This window comes from Cuculus canorus, chromosome 2 (assembly GCF_017976375.1).
Source record: "Cuculus canorus isolate bCucCan1 chromosome 2, bCucCan1.pri, whole genome shotgun sequence".
Taxonomy (NCBI): domain Eukaryota; kingdom Metazoa; phylum Chordata; class Aves; order Cuculiformes; family Cuculidae; genus Cuculus; species Cuculus canorus.
The window spans coordinates 44,793,053-44,813,401 of NC_071402.1; the positions used below are offsets into that span (position 1 = coordinate 44,793,053).

The window sequence follows — 20,349 nt, forward strand, 5'->3', positions numbered from 1 at the left end:
CCGGGGTGCCGGGAACACTCGCTCCCCGTCACTGGGGCAGGAGGCGGGGCCGGCGCCGTATAAGAAGGGACCGAGCGGGCGTTTCGCTCCCAGGTCCAGAGACGCCTTGTCCCGTCCCCGCCTCCCATTACCGAGCGCGGCGTGACCCGAGCCCGCACCGGGACCCTCGGCCGGGAGAGGCGACGCCGGGGCGGCTGCAGCACCGGGAGCACCGGGAGCAACAGCACCAGCAATACCAGCAGCGGCACCGGCGGCAGGAGCCTCGGCAGCAAAAGTAGCAGAAGCTTCAACAGCAAAAGTAGCAGAAGCTTCAACAGCAAAAGTAGCAGAACTTCAACAGCAAAAGTAGCAGAACTTCGGCAGCAGAAGCAGCAGCAGCAGAAGTAGCAGCAGCAGCAGCAGAAGTAGCAGCAGCGGCAGCAGCGGCAGCAGGAGCTCCGGCAGCAGCAGGAGCCGCAGCCCGCGCGGTGCCCGCGTCCCCGATGAGCGCCGCCGCCGCTCTCTACAGCCTGGACTCGCCCTCGTGCTACAAGAGCTGGTGCCCGGAGCCCGCCAACTTCTACGACGCCAAGGTGGGCAGCGGCGGCGGCCCCGGCCCCGCCTGCAAGCCGGGCGGCCGCGGGATGAGCGGCGAGGAGGCGGGCGGCAGCGGGTCCAGCCTGGCGGAGCTGAGCGCCGCCGCCCCGGCCATGTACGAGGACGAGAGCGCCATCGACTTCAGCTCCTACATTGACTCCATGTCGGCCGTGCCCAACCTGGAGCTGTGCAACGACGAGCTCTTCGCCGACCTCTTCAACAGCAACCACAAGCCCGAGCGGGGCGGGGACTACGGCGAGTACCTGCCCGGCCGCGACCCCGCCAAGGACCTGGGCGCTGCCATGACCGCCCTGCTGGGCGCCGAGCCCCGCGCCGCCTCCTCCGCCTCCTCCTCCTCCTCCTCTCCCTCCTCCTCCTCTTCCTCCTCCTCCTCGCGCGGCGCCCTGAAGCAGGAGCCGGACTGGAGCGACAGCGACCTCTCCTCGTCGCTGCTGCCCTCGCAGATCGCCACCTGCGCGCAGACCATCATGAACCTGAGCGGGCAGCCCACGCCGCCCACCTCCCCCGAGCCGCCGGGCAGCAGCTCGCCCTCCAGCTGCAGCACCCGCTCCCCGGGCCCCTCCGGCCCCTCGCAGGGCGTCCCGGGGGCCGGCGGCAAGGAGCGCGGCGGCAAGAAGTGCGTGGACAGGTTTAGCCCCGAGTACCGGCAGCGCCGGGAGCGCAACAACATCGCGGTGCGCAAGAGCCGCGACAAGGCGAAGCGGCGCAACCAGGAGATGCAGCAGAAGCTGCTGGAGCTCTCGGCCGAGAACGAGAAGCTGCACAAGAAGATCGAGCAGCTCACCCGGGACTTGACCAGCCTCCGGCACTTCTTTAAGCAGCTGCCCGGCGCCCCTTTCCTCCAGCCCGGCTCGGGCACCGACTGCCGGTAACGCGCGGGGCGGCGGCACGGAGGGACGGGCTCCGAGAGACCGTGGATAAATACCTCAGGGGGCCGAGAGGGGCGAGCCGAGCTGTGCCGAGACCTTCCTGAGCCGGGCCGGGCCGAGCCGTGTCGGGCGCTGCCGAGCCGTGCCGGGCATTGCCGAGCTATGCCGAGCACTGCTAAGCCCGTGCCGAGCCGTGCCGGGCGCTGCCGAGCCGGTGCGGGGAGGAGGCGCGGAGCCGCGGCTGTAGCTGCCGCTCCATGGATGTTTGGCGGCGATGGGGCGATGCCCGCGTCTTTCACCGCGAAACTTGAAAAAAAAAAAAAAAAAAAAGAAAAAAATACCAACCCAAAGCTAAATATCTTCTTTTTTTCTTCTTGTTTTTTTTTTTTTCTCCCCTTAAATTATTTTTGTAATGGTAGTTTTGGTCTTTTCCACATTTTACTCACGCCGCCGCAGCTATGGTACATCTGTTAAAAAATGATTCAAAACCCCATGTATTTTAGACAGTAGGATGGAAAACAGAAAAGACTGAGCATGCTCGACCTTTTATATCAGTTTTTACAGCATTTCTAAGAATAAAAGAAAAAAGCATTTTAAATCGACGCCGCTCTCGTTCACTCTGTGTCTGGAAAGCAGCGCGGGGAGCTGCTGCCCACTCGGGGTGGAGGGGAGGGGGATGAGGCAAGGTGAGGGGCACCGTGTTTTTATTTCCTAAAGGAGCTGAAGGGTGATGGGAATTACTTGGGACTCTTGCAGGTTGTTCCAAAGTTGGCTTTCCCCAGGGAGCTGGATGGTGGTACCAGAATGCTGAGTCAGCTGTTGCCACTGAGCCTCTCGCAGTTGCCCAGCAAGAGGGGCTGCTCTTTGGCCCGAGCTCCTCCAGAAACATAGTATTTAAAAACAATTACAATATATATACGTGAACACGACAACCTAGTTATTTAAAATCCCTGCTAAAAACCCTGGAAGCCGTTTCCACTCCAGACAACGCAAAGCTGCACCTGCAGTAACGCGCTCCTAAGTTTAGGCCGACTGAAGTCTTGAAGGAGGTGTTGTACACACGCACTGGAGTTCACTGGAGGCTATCGCGGTGCTGGCACGAAGTAGCCACTTTCCCCCACTTTCACTGATCACTGCGAGTGAAAGTGAGAGCAGCCCAACCACTGCCATCTCTGGCTGAGTGAACAGATAGCCGGGCCACTTGTCTGCATTTTGGTAGCGTATGCACGCAAACGAGAGCATCTTTAGGGCGCTGGTAGAAAAGTGGTTTGATAGGACACGCACCTCCAGCAGCCGATGCTTTCCGAGTGAGAGAAACGGTCCCTGGTTGCGTACAGGGCAGTATCCTGTGCGCAGAAATGGGCTGATGTCCCCTTACCTCTTTTACAGGGAGGCAGGTAAGGAAACTGAAAGATGTGGGGGAGGGGAAAAAGGGGGATTCAAAAGCTTGGCCATTCCTGTAGTAATCATGATGTATTTAAGACTTTCCACTATCGGCCTCGGCCACGGGAACAATTTCAGTAGCAGTAAGTTTGCTGTTCCTTTTCTGCTGGGTAACCACATACTGGACCTTCTGACCTATAAGGGATTTTAAATACCAGGAAAGGGGAAAGGGAAAAAAAATATCTAATCTCTGACTGAACTCTAGCATTAATTCTTGCATCTCAGTACAGACATAGGAAGATTTTGGTATTATTTCTCTGAATCCATGTCCCTCTACAGTCAGGGTGACAATAGTTACAAAGCAGTTTACTCATTATACTTAACAGAAACTGCATAATGAAATGCCTGCCTTGTGGGAAGCTATAGATAACACTGTACTTCTATGCTTAGAGACCAATTAACTGTAAAACATTAACTTTGTATATGCTTGACACTTCAAAACACAAGCTTTGTTCAAATCTCTGTCTTTACAACATTTATTGTGTCTTTACAACATTTATTGCAAGGTGCTAACAAACATTACAACTCAGAATTCACGTGCAACACAGTGTATTGCAGCCAGCGGTACATCTGGAATCTGCTGATAAAACTCAGCTTAGACCAATGTTCACTGCCTGTAGCAAGGTATTTATTTCAAAAATATCAGTAAAATATTGTCCATCGAAACATAATAAATACGGTATTATAAAAAAAATCACTATTCAAAACTTTCAGAACAAGTTGTTTTACGTATATAAACGGCAAACGTGCCAAAGAACTGTAGTTTTTAAATTCTGAACTGATCCAAAAAAGAGTTCAGAAAATTGAACAGATTTTTTTAAACTGATTTTTTCAGCGATAACACAATGTGCTTTGTAAATCAGTTTTAATAAACTGCCTCAATACTTATCACACTTGCATTACACATTATCTGTAGCACTAGTTAACAGATAACCGCATTACAAAGTCCACAGATACTATAGCAGCTGACTAGAGTCCAGCTCAGTGTCTTGCTGCTGCTTCCAGAAGAACTATTTCCTCCAGTCCAACACAGTTGGGGTGGCTGGTTACAGAGTGGACGTAGCAGTTCAATAACCCCACCTCCTTTCCCAGCACGCTCTGCACCTCATAACTCTGCAGTGATAAAAGCATGTTGATTAAAACAAACAGTCCTGGACATTGTGTTCTAAGCAGCATTCGGCTCGGAAGATGCAGGGTAAGGTCCTCTTCCAACAGACAGACAGTTTTTTTTTTTAAGGACTCAAAAAGAATGGTGCATTAGAACTGATAGAAAGAATGAATAGCAGATTTTCAATAATTAGATCTCACTAGGCTTAACGTGCTGCTTCCCTAGCAGGCTTTTAAAAATGAACTGTTAAAAACCAAAAAAAGCTACTGTGACTTTGAACTCAGTTTTGCTGAAGCATAACCTACATGTGTTCCCTTTATCCAGCTTTCTGAGACTCGCAGGATTTCATATGTGCTAGCAATGTGTATATGCATACCATATATCAATTACCTTTGCTAACAGACCCACTAATCTAAAAAGTATTTTGTAACTCTTTTTACTCCCCCTTTCCTCTCTTTTAACTCGGTTATTGTATCAGGCACCATTTGCAGTCCCTGGCACCCACACAGTCCCTTCTGTTTAATGATCCGACCGGCAGTTCGCCTGCATGAGTTGTGCCTGAGCCTATTTGTAGAGGCTATAGCTGCGTGAAGGAGAGGAATGCGAGCCTGGGATGATTTCTCTAAGATGAGAGAGAGCATGTGAACGTAACTGCTAACACCAACAGCCGTTACCTTGCCCAAGAAGGTATCTCTCAGATGGCAGGTTTAATTTCTTTCCTCAGCTTGACTTGCCTTCAACCATGCTCCCCAGCTTTCACCTGCATTTGTACAGGTATGCGATACCCACGTCTGTTGCCTGATTCAAGGTATAAACAACCCTTTTCTTTTATTTATTTTTTTTTCTTTCCTTGATTATTTTTACCCCAGACTGGTCCGCAGTCCAGTTCACCATGCAGCTGCACAAACAGCTATCCTGGTGAAACAGAAGGGTTGTCACAAGGTAAGGAACAAGTGGCCAGGGGCAGTGACGGCTAAAACCAACCTCCCTGCCAAAAGAAGTAATTACAAAGCTACACCCTTAGAAACTTTAGCAGCACTGGCAAAAGAATGCCACCTCAAGTGGTATTTCTTGTGATTAATGTCTGTTAAGATGTGGTGCTTTTTAAAATGCAGTGGTTCAGAGATGGAAATGCTTATGAAATAAAAAAGGAAAATATATTCCTGCGTTTCAGCTAGGGAAAAAAAAAACCATTTCTAAGTTACCAGACTTCTGATTACCAGCATTATAAAAATTGAAAGATGAAAAACATGAAAAAGAGGTGGTTTGAATTCCAATAACCTAAAAAAGAACTCTTGTTTTGTCAGTCTGTAACCAAACTAGACACATCCCGTAAACTCAGCTAGACTTGGCTGTTAAAAGAAAGAACATACTTTGTATCTCTTTGCTTAAATGAAATATACACCCTCCAACATAAGAAAAATAACGTACAGTTTCAGAGAAACATTCCACTTTAAAAACGATCCATGGATCCCACTAAAACCATGAGGCATGTACTAGCAAAATGCTAGAGGACTGTGTAAGTCAGGGAAAGCAAAATGCCCCCAGTACGTGTCACCTAACTGAAGGTACTTCATTGGGATGATTAAACGAGACAACGAGCTGACCTTCACTCCCTTCCACGTGCAATGAAGGGGTGGGATCTCAGGATCCTAACTGGACTTAATCACTCTCTGAAGGTGCCGCTCCTTTGTTGCTGACCATGCGGCAGCCAATGCCAGCCAGGCACCTACCTGGGTGCCTCCCTCACCTGAGATAAATCTGGGTCACTGTGCCAAATGTCAGGGTTCTTCTGATATCTCAGATTAAAGGAATACCTACTTCATGATTACATAAACTGTACTTTAGCCCATGGATCCCCATAGCTTATGCGTATTTCATTCATAAAATTATAAAGTATTATCTTGCACATGTTTTGCAAACTTCTCTACTATTACCACCTGCCAGTAATTTCATGCTTGTGCTATTAGAAAATAGTTGTGGTTTGTACAGTTCAGAAGACCAGACCAACAAGGTGGGATGCTTGCCCTCTGTCTTTGGATCTTTGGCCAGAAAATGGAGTAAAGCCCAGCACTGCTCACCACAGCTCTGAATGTCTGGACACAGCACTGTTTGCACATAGCTCTGCAGATCCTCAGCTGAGCTACAGCTGTCTACACATCCCATCTGTGGCAACCTTTCTCTAAAAAGGAGAGATGATACTCATTCTGATGATAGCAGGGCATCAGCAGGTGGAAGCATCCAGCACACTCTAATCCCAGGCTGCACATGAGAAAAAAAGTCATTATTTCTAGTGAAATGTCCTACTGCTCCCAGTGTGGTTCTGAAACAAGCTGCCTAGAAGGGTGGTGGGATTTCCATCCTCAGAGGTTTCTAAGAACCTGCCAGCCAAGTCATGGAGGACCTTGTCCATGCCTACTGTGAGGGACAGTCTGCGATGACCTCCATGAATCCCTTTCATTTCCATGATTCGAATATCTTCCCACCTGATTCACATCTCCTGTACTCTGCCTCTACGGTAAGTTACGTAGTTAACTTTATTTCATCAACATTCATTATACTTACCCCATCGTCACTGGTGGAGGACATCAGGAGAGAAGAGATTGTCTTTTGTAACAGCTGGAATGAGAAAATCAACAGGTTTTGTTCATGACAAAAGTCTTATGTATGCGAAGATATTCTGTTTGAAGGTTAAAACAGTCAAACAAAATTTACCATTTTAATATAGAACAGTTTTGTTTCTCTGGCCAAAAATGCAGAGGAGAGTTGACACAAAGGATGTTCAGAATAATTGTCTAAAAACACACATTCCTCCTTAGGCTGTGGAGAATGAGCTTTCCTAAGGCTCAGCCCAACAAAGCCCTTCAGCTGGACAATAAACAGTTTGGAAACCTCAGGGTGAACTCAAAGACTGTATTATTTGAGTAAGATTTAGGAACTGGGTTCTTAGTCCAATAAAACGGAAGTTTAGTATCAGATTAAATTATGGGATACTCTTAAATCTGTTAATATTCCTTCAGACAGAGCTGTTTATAAATATACCTTTACTTTTAGTGTACTTTGAGATCGGGATGGACAACTCAAGAAGACTTCCAGCTGCATTTTCAAAACCGGTGAAGTGACAACATCGGAGCACTGGTTGCAATATAACAATCTTCTGAAACATGCAAATGATGATGGAAAACCACAGAGAAATGGCAAAGCGATCAGTCATAAAATCAAAACACACAAAAAATCTGCTAGCTTATTCTCTAAAATACTTCTAGTAGAAAAGCCCTGGTAAAGATTCATTTGGTAATAGCTCATAGACCTCTTCTGTTGGTAGAGTTAAGTAATTCTCTTGGAGGAGCTAAACTCATCTAGGAAAAGGATCTTCCTTTTCTAAGTTTTGGCAACATGAGAGAAGGTTGCTATTTATAATTTAAGCAAATACTAATCTCATAACCTTCTAAAAGTTATGGCAAAAGAAAATTTGATTTGGCCAAAGTGACTTATTGATTTAGGCCTTCATTCGGCAAATGTTCAACGTTTTCAGCACACACTTAAGTCATACGCATAAAATTAAGCTCAGCTGTAAGTGCTTGTTGGAATAACATCTTAAACAAATATTGATGCTACATTGTTCTCCAAATGAAGTAAAACTGTCCTTTACAGTAGAGATTTTTTTATTGAACTACACTACTATGCATACACAAACACGTCCTTATTTTTGGCATGATAGTATGGTATAGCACAACCTTTTTTTCATTTTCAGCCATTTTCCTGTGAAAGTTCTATATAACAAAGCATAAGTGGTAAAGCTTCTCACATGTAGGAAAATGTTATCTACTCCAATGGGATCAAAACCACTCAACTTCTCATTATGCTTTGTATAAGCTTTTCCAGTAGACACTCCCCCCCCCTTCTTTTTACACTCTGACTACTCCCTTATCCTCTCGTGTTTTTATCCCATCAGGTATTTCAGACTCTACAAGGGCACACCGGCTAAGCAGCTGAAGGGGAGACTTTCTAAGGGCATGCCAGTGTGATATAGGTTTAGCATTTCAGGTAGTAACAGCTCCTGTGGGATCAGTCTTCACATTTGGGACAGTCGTACCCCCAGAATTATTCAACAGCCTTCTAAGAAAGGTTATAAATTTAATAGGTCTGAAACACAACTCTTTCACACCAAAATAGATTAGAGCAACGATTGCAGTTCAATATAAAAATGAGGTTAACTCGTGGCATACAGGGTAACAAGGTAGTATAGAGAAACACAAAAAAGTACTTTTAAAGGAGCTTAAAACCAGACCTGTGATTTATGTGGATGTTTATTAAAACTAATGTTATAAGGCAGTGGGCTATGAAATCTTTATAAGCAATACTTTAAGATTAGTTTGAAAAAAACCCTGTGATAACTGCAAATACAAACCATTTTGTATCTACTTGTATCTGTCTTATTAAATTAATCTTACCTTGCAGGTTTTATCAGTTCATCAGCAATAAAAATACTACCTCTTAGTTCTAGGAAGGAACAAAGTGCAGCCTGTGCCTGCAGGAATTATTGCATCACCTGTTATGGCTACATCTGCAAAACACCTGGAGTGCTCTGGAGCATGTTGACTCTCACCTGTCCTGGGGACACAGTTCCAACTTTCCATTGCTACATCTGTCACATGTAGGCCAGGAGAAAGCAGTCCTCTCATTTACTCCAACAACAGTACCTGCAGAAGATGAAATTCTTACAAAATACTAACAGTAAGCTAGCAAACACAGTCACTCCTGGCTTCACAGCAGGTTTGATCCTTTCTGACTGTCATCCTATTGGAGCAAGCATCAGCTCTTCCAACAATCTCACTCCCTTTCTCCTTTGTCCCTCCAACAAGGGATGAAAGTACAGCAGCGTGTGTTACATTCTAAAAATACCAGAAAGTAGATAATAGATAATTACCTTTCCAAACAGGTTCAGTTCTTTTGGTTTGGGTTTTATTGTTTTTCTGATTTGTTTTTGTTTGTTTGTTTTCTTTCTGATCTTCTGATGTTTCCTTAGCAATAAATAGCTATAAAAATCATCAGGTCAGATAGCTTGATATCAATATTTAGGAAACACAAACCAATAAGAAGGCCCAATTCCTTTCAAAACCAACACTGCCAGCTAAATTCCATTAACAATGGAGTTATTCTTCATTTATACTGATTTAACAGAGATTAGATTTGGCCCACAGATTTAAGCGTGTGCCTGAGAAGGGAATGCCAAAGATACTTTGGACTAATATAAAGGGCCTCACTAGTTTTGGCAAGGAAAATCATATTCAAAGTTTTATGAGAAGCCAACAAAGAGTATTATATTTTATGGTAACGATATGCTGAAATTACAAGCATTATTTATGGAGAAAATACTTCTAAGTATTTTGATGCATATATTGTGGATCACCTGCAAAAAGGAAATTACACTAAAATAAACTCTCACTGGTACAACAGAAGTGTAGACAAAAAATTCCAGCTCCTACTAAGCAAGAATCTCCCAGTTTTACACCACATTCAATAAAAGAAACCCTGAGAGACTAGGGAGCATTTACCCTCTGCGGTCTGTACATAGTGTTAATTCCTTGGTTTCCTGATTCTCCTGGGAGAAGGGCTAAAAGGAAGGAGGGAGCTAAACATAAACAACAAAACCATAATTTTCTTCGGGAAGTCAAAGGACAGCAAGTCTGAAGACTAGGAAAGCTTTTCAAATACAACATTTATGACCAAATTTCTGTGCACATAATGGAATAACATGGATTTCACCGACAGAATAAGCAATTCTGTGCATTTAAGCCCTTAGATTGTTACAGGAATAATTTTGATTCTTCAGTTTTTGTGATAAACTGGGAGTTTCCATCAGCACTTGCTACTACAATGTAAGATGCTTTCTGCCACAGCATCAGCATGTTTCCCTTGTCTAGGGAAAAAGAAAAGCTACCAATTAGTTTGCAGAATGTTTCCTTTTTCATTACAAAAATCATTAAAAACAAACAAACAAAAAATATCACCGTTTCTGACAGATCTGTTTCTTTCTAAGCCTTTTAACTTTCCCCCAATTGCAATTGCAGGACGCTGGTGCACAAGTAATAAAAATACACGCGAAGAAAATGAATCAGGATCATACCGATGAGATTATGTCTAGTGGAGAGGTTTATTTTGATGACAACATAGAGTTCCCTCGAGAAAACCATGAGAGATCACTGAAGTCAGAACAAACATAACTGAAGGCAGTAAGAGACCTAATCTAGTGACAGTCTTGTTTATCCTGCCTGCAAAGTGATTTCTCAAGTCTAAGCTGCTGAATTGCTGCACATCTTTGTCAAGACTCTGGATTTTCCTTGACATTCAAAAACCTTTGGGCTATTTTCCCAAGATCCTTCTTTTAAGTAGAAATGCATGTAGCCAAAATTTTTACCTCTAGCCTATTTTTACGGGTTGTGGCACTGATAATAGGACACTACCTCGAAAAAAGGTATCTGGTGAGGGAAGCAAGGAAGGGCTGAGGATTAAAAGCAACACCCTGGTTGAAACATTAAAAAAAATGAATTTATCTATTTTTTCCAATCAGTTATCCTGATTAATGGACAGGAAGGGGAAAAGTTCAATCAAAAATAGAAACCTAGGCAAGTTGATTGACCCCACTGTTAAGAGAGAAAGTGAAAAATACACACCTCTGAGTAAGGGCTTAAATATGCAAAGTGAAAATTCAGTGTCTGGTGGTGAGTCATATACTAGGCAAATATCACTAATCAAGTAGTATTCTCACATAACATATGTGGTATGGACTAACTGGAATTTGCTTATAAGCATGGCTAAGACTAAAAACAGTTTTATGCAGTATGAACTGCCAACCTTTAAGTCGTCCTGACTGCTACTATTCAGCAAAAAGAGGTTAAAAATTACTTTGCAATACACAGTGATTAGAAATCTGTTAACCCTGAGCTCACAAGTGAGAACCACAGACTGATCTTTAGAAGAAGAGTAAACTCTCCAGTAAAAAGCAACCACAGGTTTTCACTCATCTGTTGAAGAGCAAGACACTCCATCCCAGAGCTGATATGATGAGATCTCCCTGAAACAAGGGTTTCTGACAAACGCAGCGGCTCTGCTTGGATTGCAACATTTTCCTTTTTGATGAGGAAAGAACCCCTGAAGTTCCTCCACTCCAAACTCCTGCTCAAAGCTGGGCCAGCTATAGAGTTGTACCATTTTGTTCAAGGCTTAGCTTTGAGTAGGACTTAGGTTTGGTGGAACTGCAGAGGCTCCTTCCAACCTAACTTATCCTATGTACACAGCTTCCAATGACCGACGTGCCTAAAATCCCACAGGCAGCATGGCCTTTGCACCTCCAGTCCTGGCACTCCTGAGGCTCTGATGCTGTGACCAGTCAGGGTATCTAAGGATAGGGACTTAAATGACTACCTGCATTTCTCACTGGTTAAAAGGTTTTCCTAGGGAAGGTTGAGTCTGCTGAATCCCTGAGAGCCAGAAGGAGCAGCCATGACTGCAGAAGAAGCACTACTTCAAGAAGAATGCTTTTTGCAGTCTCTTTAAGTGTTAGTTGAGAGGAGGCCTCCGTACCGCATACACAGGTGACCAAAAGTACAGGAAGTGAAAGGAGGACACAGAGAAAAAGAATGAACAAGGTAACACTGCTTCTTATTGAAAGCCAGACTAATAACTCTGAGTTAAGAGACAGAGACAGTGAGTGAATTCTAGAGATAATAAATTTTCCTTCATGGGTTACTCCATCAAATACATATTCTCCCACCAACAAAGTATTGTTAACACTATTAGTTTCTCTCCTTCAGTAGAAAGATGTAGGCACTAACTAAATGAATTCTAAAACAGTGGATATATATTTTAAATGCTATTAAATAATTTTATAAATAAAATAAACTCTCACATAAAAGTGAGAGTTATTATCTAAATACAGCATTAGCACAGGTATGAAGAAGATATTTTATATTCTATGTTTGTACAAAGATGTAGGAACATACTGATAACAGCTACCCTGGGCAGATTTCAGATTAAGCAAGACAAGATTGTAGGATTAATTTCTCCTTTTGTCCTTCTTCACCTGTAATACAGGAGAGGGAAAGCGTGACACAACCCACGTGTGTAAAGCGAGTACTTGTTTACATGATAGATCACAAAGATGGATTTTCTTTGCTCTGCTGAAAAAAGAAGGGATAGAGAAACGTTTGCTTTATCCTACTATGTACACTGTCAATAGGACAAAAGAATACAGGCATTTCTCATACTTAGTTATAGAATTAACAGCAGAGACATGATAGTTCTCGGCATTAACTATTGGAGAGATTAAAAATGAAAAGCCAAAATGTATTTCACACCCAGTGACAGAAATATCTTTCATATAACTCACAATATCAATGTGAAATGTATGTGATGATGAGGTCTGAGAGTGAAGTGCCTCTAGCAGTGCCTCTTGTTTTTCATCATGCAATGCTAGAGTTCAAGATTTGGCACTGCAAGATGCTCATTTTTTAATCACAGAAGCATTGCTAACTTTTGGCTCTGCCATAGCAGAAGGTATATTTAGTAACAGCTTTGCCTGGTTTCAGACTGTCTTTTCATTATAGCTGGAAGGATTAATTTGTAACCATTATTTGCTATTATTTTAGAGCTCATTTTAAATGCTCCAGTGAATGCTAGAAGGCGTAAATGTAAAACAGTATCAAGAATTTTCTACAAAGGCTACTGGAATCATGAGAGTTAAAATAAGAAAGGAAATTGTTTTTAAAAGCCAAGAGTTATTTGGCTTTTAAGGAGTTTTCCCTATAGGCACTCTGTAACTGTTTAAGAAGCTGACCAACTGGACCAACCATCAGAAAATACACAGTAGGAAGTGTTTCTGCCTGATTAGGAAATGTTAGAAAATACATTGTAAGAAATTTTTCTGCATGGTTAGTGGTAGGACTGAAATATTAGACAAAGCAATGATCCAAAGTGGCTGGTGAGCAAATATTGGCCAAGTTATGCTAGATGACTATGGTGAAACATTAAATTGCCCCACTGCAGCAAAACTCCAGGGAAATCAGACACTAGCCCCTACTGCTCAGGATCTGGCTCACATATCTTATTCATCTGCCTGAAAAATACTGGTATACTTTACTGTTGCCAACATCAACAAGGCTGCTGTGAACAGAAGGCTCCTGAAAGAAGACAGTGGAGGAGGGAATATAAGAATTTAGATTGTGCATCGAACAGTTATTCTGGGGTACCAGTGAGTGGGAGCAGAGCTTGGCCAGCAAAAGGCAAACAAGAGCCCACAAGTATAAATCTTAAATATCCTAATGACTCACAGCAACACTGTGCTTTTTTATCCCTACATGCTGTTTGTGCAAGAAATCAATACGAAGACCTAAAAGATTAAAGCAAGCACAAATAATTAACTGCTTTCATTTCAGGAAAGGCCATACAAACCTCTTACAGCACAAATGGAGTTGGCCTGTGTTGTAGAATCCAGCTCATCAAGTCTGACAGGGCCAGTCAGCTCACTGAGGTCAGCACCGGCAGCCGAGTACAAAAGAGGCTTTTGTAATAAGAGAACAGTACGTTCAACACAAATAATCCTACCTGCCAACAAAGACATTTCAACTCAGTACAGTAACAAGGAAAAAGGTGACCATGTTAATTGTCACAGCCAATAAAGACAACGATCTCTGCCAGCTACTAAACAGATGGATAGACTCCACCAGGTTTTCTCAATGACAAAATATTTTGCTTTCAGTGATATATACATCAGGCTCGCATTACACTTTGCAGCTCCTAGCGAAAAAGATGCTTTAAAAATTCAAATATGGCAGAAGAGAGTCCAATTCCACCCAGACTGCATCGCACCATGCTCCCTGGAAACACAACATTACCATTTCTTCCCTGGTAGTAAGCCTGGGCGTCCATTCAGGTGATATTACTTTGTTTCAAAGATTACGAAGAGTAGGTGCGTGCAGTGCTTTACTCTCCAAAGCAGAGATTATTGCTTCAGGACACAGTCATCTACACAGGCTGGTGCTTCCAGTTTACTTACAATTTGGAAGTGACTGAAGGCATGAATATGAACTATGCATGCTGGCACCATAGAGAACTATACCTGAACCTCAAAAAAAAAGTGACTAAAAATGGATGTAAAGTGAACATGTTCTGTATGGTGGCAAAGACACACAGTTAAAATGGGATAGGAGAGTTCACAATATTTCTGTATCTAGGGACAAGCAAGTGTCTTGCTCCTTTTGGAGGTAGTTAAAGTCAATGAAATAAGTTTCTGTGAGAATACAAAACCAAATGAAACCAAGTTTCTTAATATTTTTGAGCCTTCTGTCAACTAGCAAATTTGATTGACGCTGGTCATTAGATTCAACAGTCATCAGAGAAGACTGACAGTAATATTAGTGGACATACAGCAAGATCACTGAATTTCTCACTTACTTTTGAGATCAAGCAAAAAATATAAAAATGAAACCTCGCAGGAAAGCTCTAATTGCAACCCCTTTCAGTTTTCTCACCCCAAACTTGCAATGTCTCATTTCCATCTGAGAATGAAATCTGCAGTGTCAGAGATTATGGTGCTATTTCAGTCTGATTCCAACAGCTTCAAAGCCACATGTAAAGCTTACCATTTCCCCACAGTGCATCCTTGAAGAAGACGCGTTGCGAGGCAACACTGAGGGCTTCTGTGATTTCTGCACTGAGAACACACGATGCAGCGACTGACACGGCAACAACTTTTGGAATCATATGAGCCACATTTTGCAATGTGGAGTCTGTCACAAACAACCAGATCTCTCTTTGATTTAAAGGAACACTATGTTTTGTCTACAATTAAAACAAAACAAACAAACAAAAGAAACAGGATAGAAAATTGGACTGTATTTGTTAATTTTTAGTAGAAGGGAAAACTCAAATAACATCCTCGTATTCAAATAACTAATAAAACTTACAGAAATTATTACATTTAGGGTTTATACAGGATAATTAATCAAAGCTTTATTGGATTTTTTCATTATTCCTTACTGAAGATACTGAAGATACATCTATAAGTTTTAAATTAACTTTCCGAGGTTGATCCTCTGGAATCTTGGTTTTAGCTCTATCAGCTATCATGCTTTATCATAACTCACTTGGACTATACAAAGGATTCTAAAACGTAGTTTATTAAAAAAACTTATCTACTATATAAACTATATATTACATATTTATATGAGTATATGATATATATATGTATATAAAGTTAATTGCCTCTTTTTTTAAAAAAAAGGAAAGGTTATTGCTACTATGAACATTATTCCCAGGTAAGCAAATTTTCCTTGTACTGTTATTTGATTCCCAAGAGCACCAGTCCTTGGTTAACAGCTACTTCCAGTCCTTGGCTAATAGCTACTGCTAGTTACAAAGCTGGAGCTTTCTCTTTCAATTGAACAAAGATCTCTAAATATTTGAATGATGCATAGAAATAGGGAAATAGGCAACTCATAAATAAGAGACATAGGAATCTACAGTAACAATGTAAGGTTTCTGCCTAAGACAGGTATAAAAATATCAGTTTGTCTAAATTAAGGTATATCAGAACTACTGATGTCACAACCAAAATACCTACATTTCATCTCAGCCTTCATACCTGAAAATAACTGTTGCAAAAACAGTTCAATTTTTCACAGTGGGATGACGTACAAGACAGACTAGACAGACGTTACATACGTATCACTGCTTATTCCAAGGTCTCTAACAAAATCAGACGGGTTACCATTTTACAATTCATGCTTTTCTTCTTTTCTTTTAACACAGTTTTTGTGATATCTGTGTGTGTATGTAGATTTTTCCATGCTTCAGAAAAAAATGTGTTTCATAACAAAGCACATTTCACGTTTACCAGTCCAAGCAACTTGTGAATTCTAAGTTTCTAATATTTTAATATATTTAATATTTAATTACTTTCTTAATTTAAAAGTTTGTTACTATTTTTCACTAGCCTGCTGATTAAAAAGTCATACTTTAAACATTTAAATCAAAACTAAATACTACAGTGACTGGAGAGATGCATATCACATAAACATTTTATTCTTGAACTTGCATGTCTCTAGCATAAGGCAATGCAATGAAAGCCTCAACTTTTTGTCTTTGGTTGAATTCAAACCATGAAACCCCTAAACACATTAAAACTAGCTTTTTGTTCATACTAGCAGCTCTTAGACCAAACACAATAATTGTAAATAATGACTGGGATAATACATAACTCAGATATTATGGTTATGCTTTAATACAGTATATGCTGCCTATTGCATTGACATTTCTTTGCCTAGTAACTATGTACATTTGAGTACCCCCTCTGTGTAGATAGCATTAGGACAGCTTCAAAGAAAGAATTTTTACAGCCAGCCCATAAGAATTACTAAAAGCTGGCTTTCAGAAGAATCATCCAAAAAGTAAATAATAATAACAGCAAAAAAAATCATGTTAGTATAAAATCATCATCTTGCTATGTGTGACAATTTGTTCTGAACAGAGAGGACACAACAGACAAATAGCAGCAGGATTGAGTTATAAGGAAGGACAGCTCCTTAACCACAGATGGAATATATTTCCTCATATTCCTTCTGTACCACAGTACAGATTCTGAGCAATAATAAAAGCATATTTCCATTCCTCCTTTACACAAATGAAGTATGTCAGGATACTGTAGCTACATAGCATAAATACTATTTTTAAAGTACATTTGAATTACCCCACCTAGCAGATCCTCTAATATTAATAAATAAACCAAATCTTAGCGCTTTCCTCACACATTATGACTTGACGATTTTGCACATGAAGGATGTGTCCTCTTGGCAAAGACAACTGCAGTAAATAAGCTGCTGTTCGTGACCTTCTTCTGGAAGGATTAGGCAAGCAATAGACTAGGAGCAGGTAAATACATTCCTACAGAAGTTATCCAGAAGTGTTATCCAGTAGTTATCCAGAAAAATATCTTCTGTTGCTTTTCCAACATTACTTCCAAAAAGTTTATAAGCAGTCATGTTGTTCACTTATGAAATTTTAGTTCTTACAGTTCAGTAAGTGAATAGCCATTAAAAAACCCAGCTAATAAACCTTGTAGTAGCAAGAAGAAATCATAGATCTTTTCTTTCTGCTAGACAAGCTTCCATTCTTCGGAATCACATCTGTTTCTGCATGCTTCATTTTTCCTCTAATTTAGTGATGAAGTACTTCTCCACAAGAACACTGATGCCCCACAGCATCTCAGATGTAGGCATTTGAGTGCAAAAATGTTTGGCTAGGATACCAGTAGTCTGTAATTTTATTTTTTAATAGAATATTTTTGGAACAGACATTTACGCATGTAAGTGTTCATCTTTCTGTTAGCACCCTAAAGATCCCGTCATGCTAACCCTAATTTCACATTTGCAAATGCTCTGTTACATTCTCACTTAGTACTCTCTGCCTAAAAATCAAATCATAACTCACTGGCTTTTGAAGCAAAAGGGCAAGACCTAAATTAAGTTTATGTCTTGCACTGGAGGGAAGTGCAAATAGCATCTCCAGCTATTTTGCTGCCCATTCTGGAATTTCTGTGTCTTTGGTTCATATGCTTTGATTCACACTTCGTTTCTTGTTGTGGAGCTGACGGACGATTGCAAATTATTCTCCACCAGAATTCAGTGCCGGCTGCACTGACAATCCAGTTGCCGGTAAAAAAAAGTCAGCAACAAAAAATTCCTTTGACTGTTGAAGGAGCTAGCAACGTTTTGAAAGAAAATTTTTGGAACGAATAAATAAAACATAACTATAAGCTTGCCAACATAGTATGGATGGCAGATGTATTTACCTAAGAGCTCCTCCTTTCTACTGACTGGACAATAAAAGCTGGATTTGCCTGGGGTGCTTCTACTGTCAACCAAAATAGTCCACATACTTGTATGCAAAGAGCAAAACTCTATTTTTATATAACCATCATCTGTTAAATTCAACTGACCAAGAACTTTTCGCTATGTATCTAATGATAGCATTCAGCTACAAACCGAGTCTCAGAGAACTTCCTGCAAGCCAGGGTGAAATCATACCTCTGATTAGATAGCAATTTATTCAGAAATAATTCACTTTCTGGACTGGATGGTATTAGAAGTGGAGATGCTGCTCATATTACCCATTCACAAGCATTTTAGATCTGATGAGAATTCTGCTCATACCCAGAAAGTTTGGGGGTCTCCCCTAAGCAAGATAAATGCTGTCTTCTTCACATAAAAATTAAGTTGTTACGTTGAATTAATTGCTAAGTGAAAAGATTACCTGCAGCCTCAGATACAGCACTTGCGCCCAAAAGCTGCAACGTTCATTACAACCATCCATCTGAAAATAGTGCAAAAACAGGGAATAAAACCAACATGATACCAGAAATGCAGTGGTACAAAGTATTTGTTATCCAACTTGTAAAGCAGATTACCTGAAGAATTTCCTGTAGCCCATGAACAACTGGTGGCTGGTACAAATTAGAAATCTGTTCTTCCTCGTCCACTTCCACATGTATTTCACCAGACTGAACAGTAAGAATATAACAGAAGCTGGGAGGAGGAAGTTCAGTTGTCATCTATTAAAAAGTAAGGAAAAGAAACATGACCTTAAAAAAGGCACTTTAATTTCGCCAGTTGGGTTTTATGATAATATGCCAAAATGATAATATTTATGATAATAGCCAAAATGAATCACACAATTTATATTTTAAGAGGGATGGGTAAACAAAATCATATGGTTAATAACAACAACTCTCTGAAGTAGAAGTGGAGTTAATAAACGGACATTCACAAGTTATAAGCAAAATCAGCTTGCAAGTATAATTCTTTCCATAATCTGACATTGATCCTCATCACAAAAACGTCTCATGATTTGGCACACTTGGCAAACACCGCGACTAGTTCAAGGTGCTTGTTGTTGGTTTAGCATATTTTTACTACATGGTAGGAGTGCCCTGATTACATCCGTAACTTTTCTGAGATTTGGGGACTTTTGCATGTGGGTGGGTTCTTGTGATACTAAACAGCTGACGAACTTTTTAAGCTGCCAAATTAGATCCAGGACAGCATAAGGAGATAATGAAGAACAGGAGTGCAAGAGCTACAAGAACTGCTCTCTTTGTGCTACGCCAGATTTTTCTTTCCCCCTTAAAAAGTACTGTGACGTAACAACTTTATCAATCACCCCTTAAAGAGGTCCCAAACTAGAAAGGCTTCTCAGGAAATAAAAGACAACGCTAGAAAATAATTTTTATTGCAGATATGGTAAAGTATTCTTCTAGCAATGTTTGTTGTTAATAAAGTATTTCATTTAATAGGAGAAATATGGTTCTATTAAAGACATCTGCCCATTCATTAAAAAAAAAAAAAATCTGCAAAAGAAGAAAAAAAAGCAGAAGACATCAACTGAAATTCGGTTTGCCTCTGAAAGCACTAAAGAAGGTATTTGAAGGTACATATGGCTCAAAAGAAATAAATTCCACAGATCTCTCCTCAACAATATTATCAGCGTGCTGGTAATATTATTTATGTACCTGTATGTATGAAACTGCTTCCATAAAACCGTGCATAAAACTATCCTGTTTGTATCAAGAAAAATGTATCCCAACTGAAAAAAACTTCCACTCAGTCAAAAACCTGCAGCAAATCTTGATCCTCTCTAGAATGAGTTAGTATTTCAAACATGTGACAGAAGTGTAAATTACATGATTATGGAAAGTTTCCTCCATTTTTAGATGGCTAATAAAATAAAGAAAATTAAGTACAAATGAGAGTCAATAACAACACTAAACAACATTTAAGAGCTTTGCTCCATCCATGGATATTCTCATTCTGTTGTCCACTGTATTTTAATACACAAAAATATCCATTCCTCTGAGATGAAGGGGAGAGAACAATCATTCTGCTCAGTTTCATTTTTTATATATAACCAAGGTCTGGATTTTTTATTCTTCATCACAAACCCCTGTACCACGCAAAAAACACTCTACATTGCAGAGAAAAGATTGGCATACTTTAGAAATAACTAGTAATAGCCACCTTTAATATCCTCTGGTTTTGAAACTTGTTCCATTTCCAGCTTTTTCTTCTAGAATTTGCATTCTGATTGACTCCCCTAGGCTCTAACACAAATTTTTAATACCACAAACATCTGCCCAAAAAAACAGCTATGCAAGAACAGCAGGACAGCACAAGCACTTGGTTAGCCCAAAGCTTCTCAAATGCTCTCGTATTACTAAAATGACACATGATATGACAGAACTCCTCTTCGAATACATAAGCTAACAAAAGGAAAATTAAA

The 20,349-nt window shown here is 41.0% G+C and overlaps 2 protein-coding genes across 5 annotated transcripts in view; one reads left to right on the plus strand and one right to left on the minus strand.

The window, feature by feature from the left end:
• The first annotated feature begins 328 nt into the window (after nt 1-328).
• Nucleotides 329-2,068, plus strand: CEBPD (CCAAT enhancer binding protein delta). The gene has a single exon (XM_054057284.1). It carries the CDS (start codon nt 483-485, stop codon nt 1,467-1,469), a length of 987 nt encoding a protein of 328 aa, XP_053913259.1. The 5' UTR covers nt 329-482; the 3' UTR covers nt 1,470-2,068.
• A 1,299-nt stretch (nt 2,069-3,367) lies between these two features.
• SPIDR (scaffold protein involved in DNA repair) overlaps nt 3,368-20,349 on the minus strand; it is a 209,490-nt gene continuing 192,508 nt past the window's right edge. For 2 of the 4 annotated variants that reach the window (XM_054058528.1, XM_054058526.1), the window contains 8 exons: nt 18,482-18,625; nt 18,328-18,387; nt 14,661-14,859; nt 13,471-13,623; nt 8,627-8,720; nt 7,060-7,174; nt 6,583-6,636; nt 3,368-4,022 (listed from right to left, as the gene is read on the minus strand). In XM_054058528.1, coding sequence (XP_053914503.1) covers nt 3,891-4,022; nt 6,583-6,636; nt 7,060-7,174; nt 8,627-8,720; nt 13,471-13,623; nt 14,661-14,859; nt 18,328-18,387; nt 18,482-18,625 — 951 coding nt within the window. In that variant the 3' untranslated portion in view covers nt 3,368-3,890. The remainder of the gene's footprint in view (nt 4,023-6,582; nt 6,637-7,059; nt 7,175-8,626; nt 8,721-13,470; nt 13,624-14,660; nt 14,860-18,327; nt 18,388-18,481; nt 18,626-20,349) is intronic. The other 2 variants (XM_054058527.1, XM_054058530.1) reach the window with 2 other exon arrangements.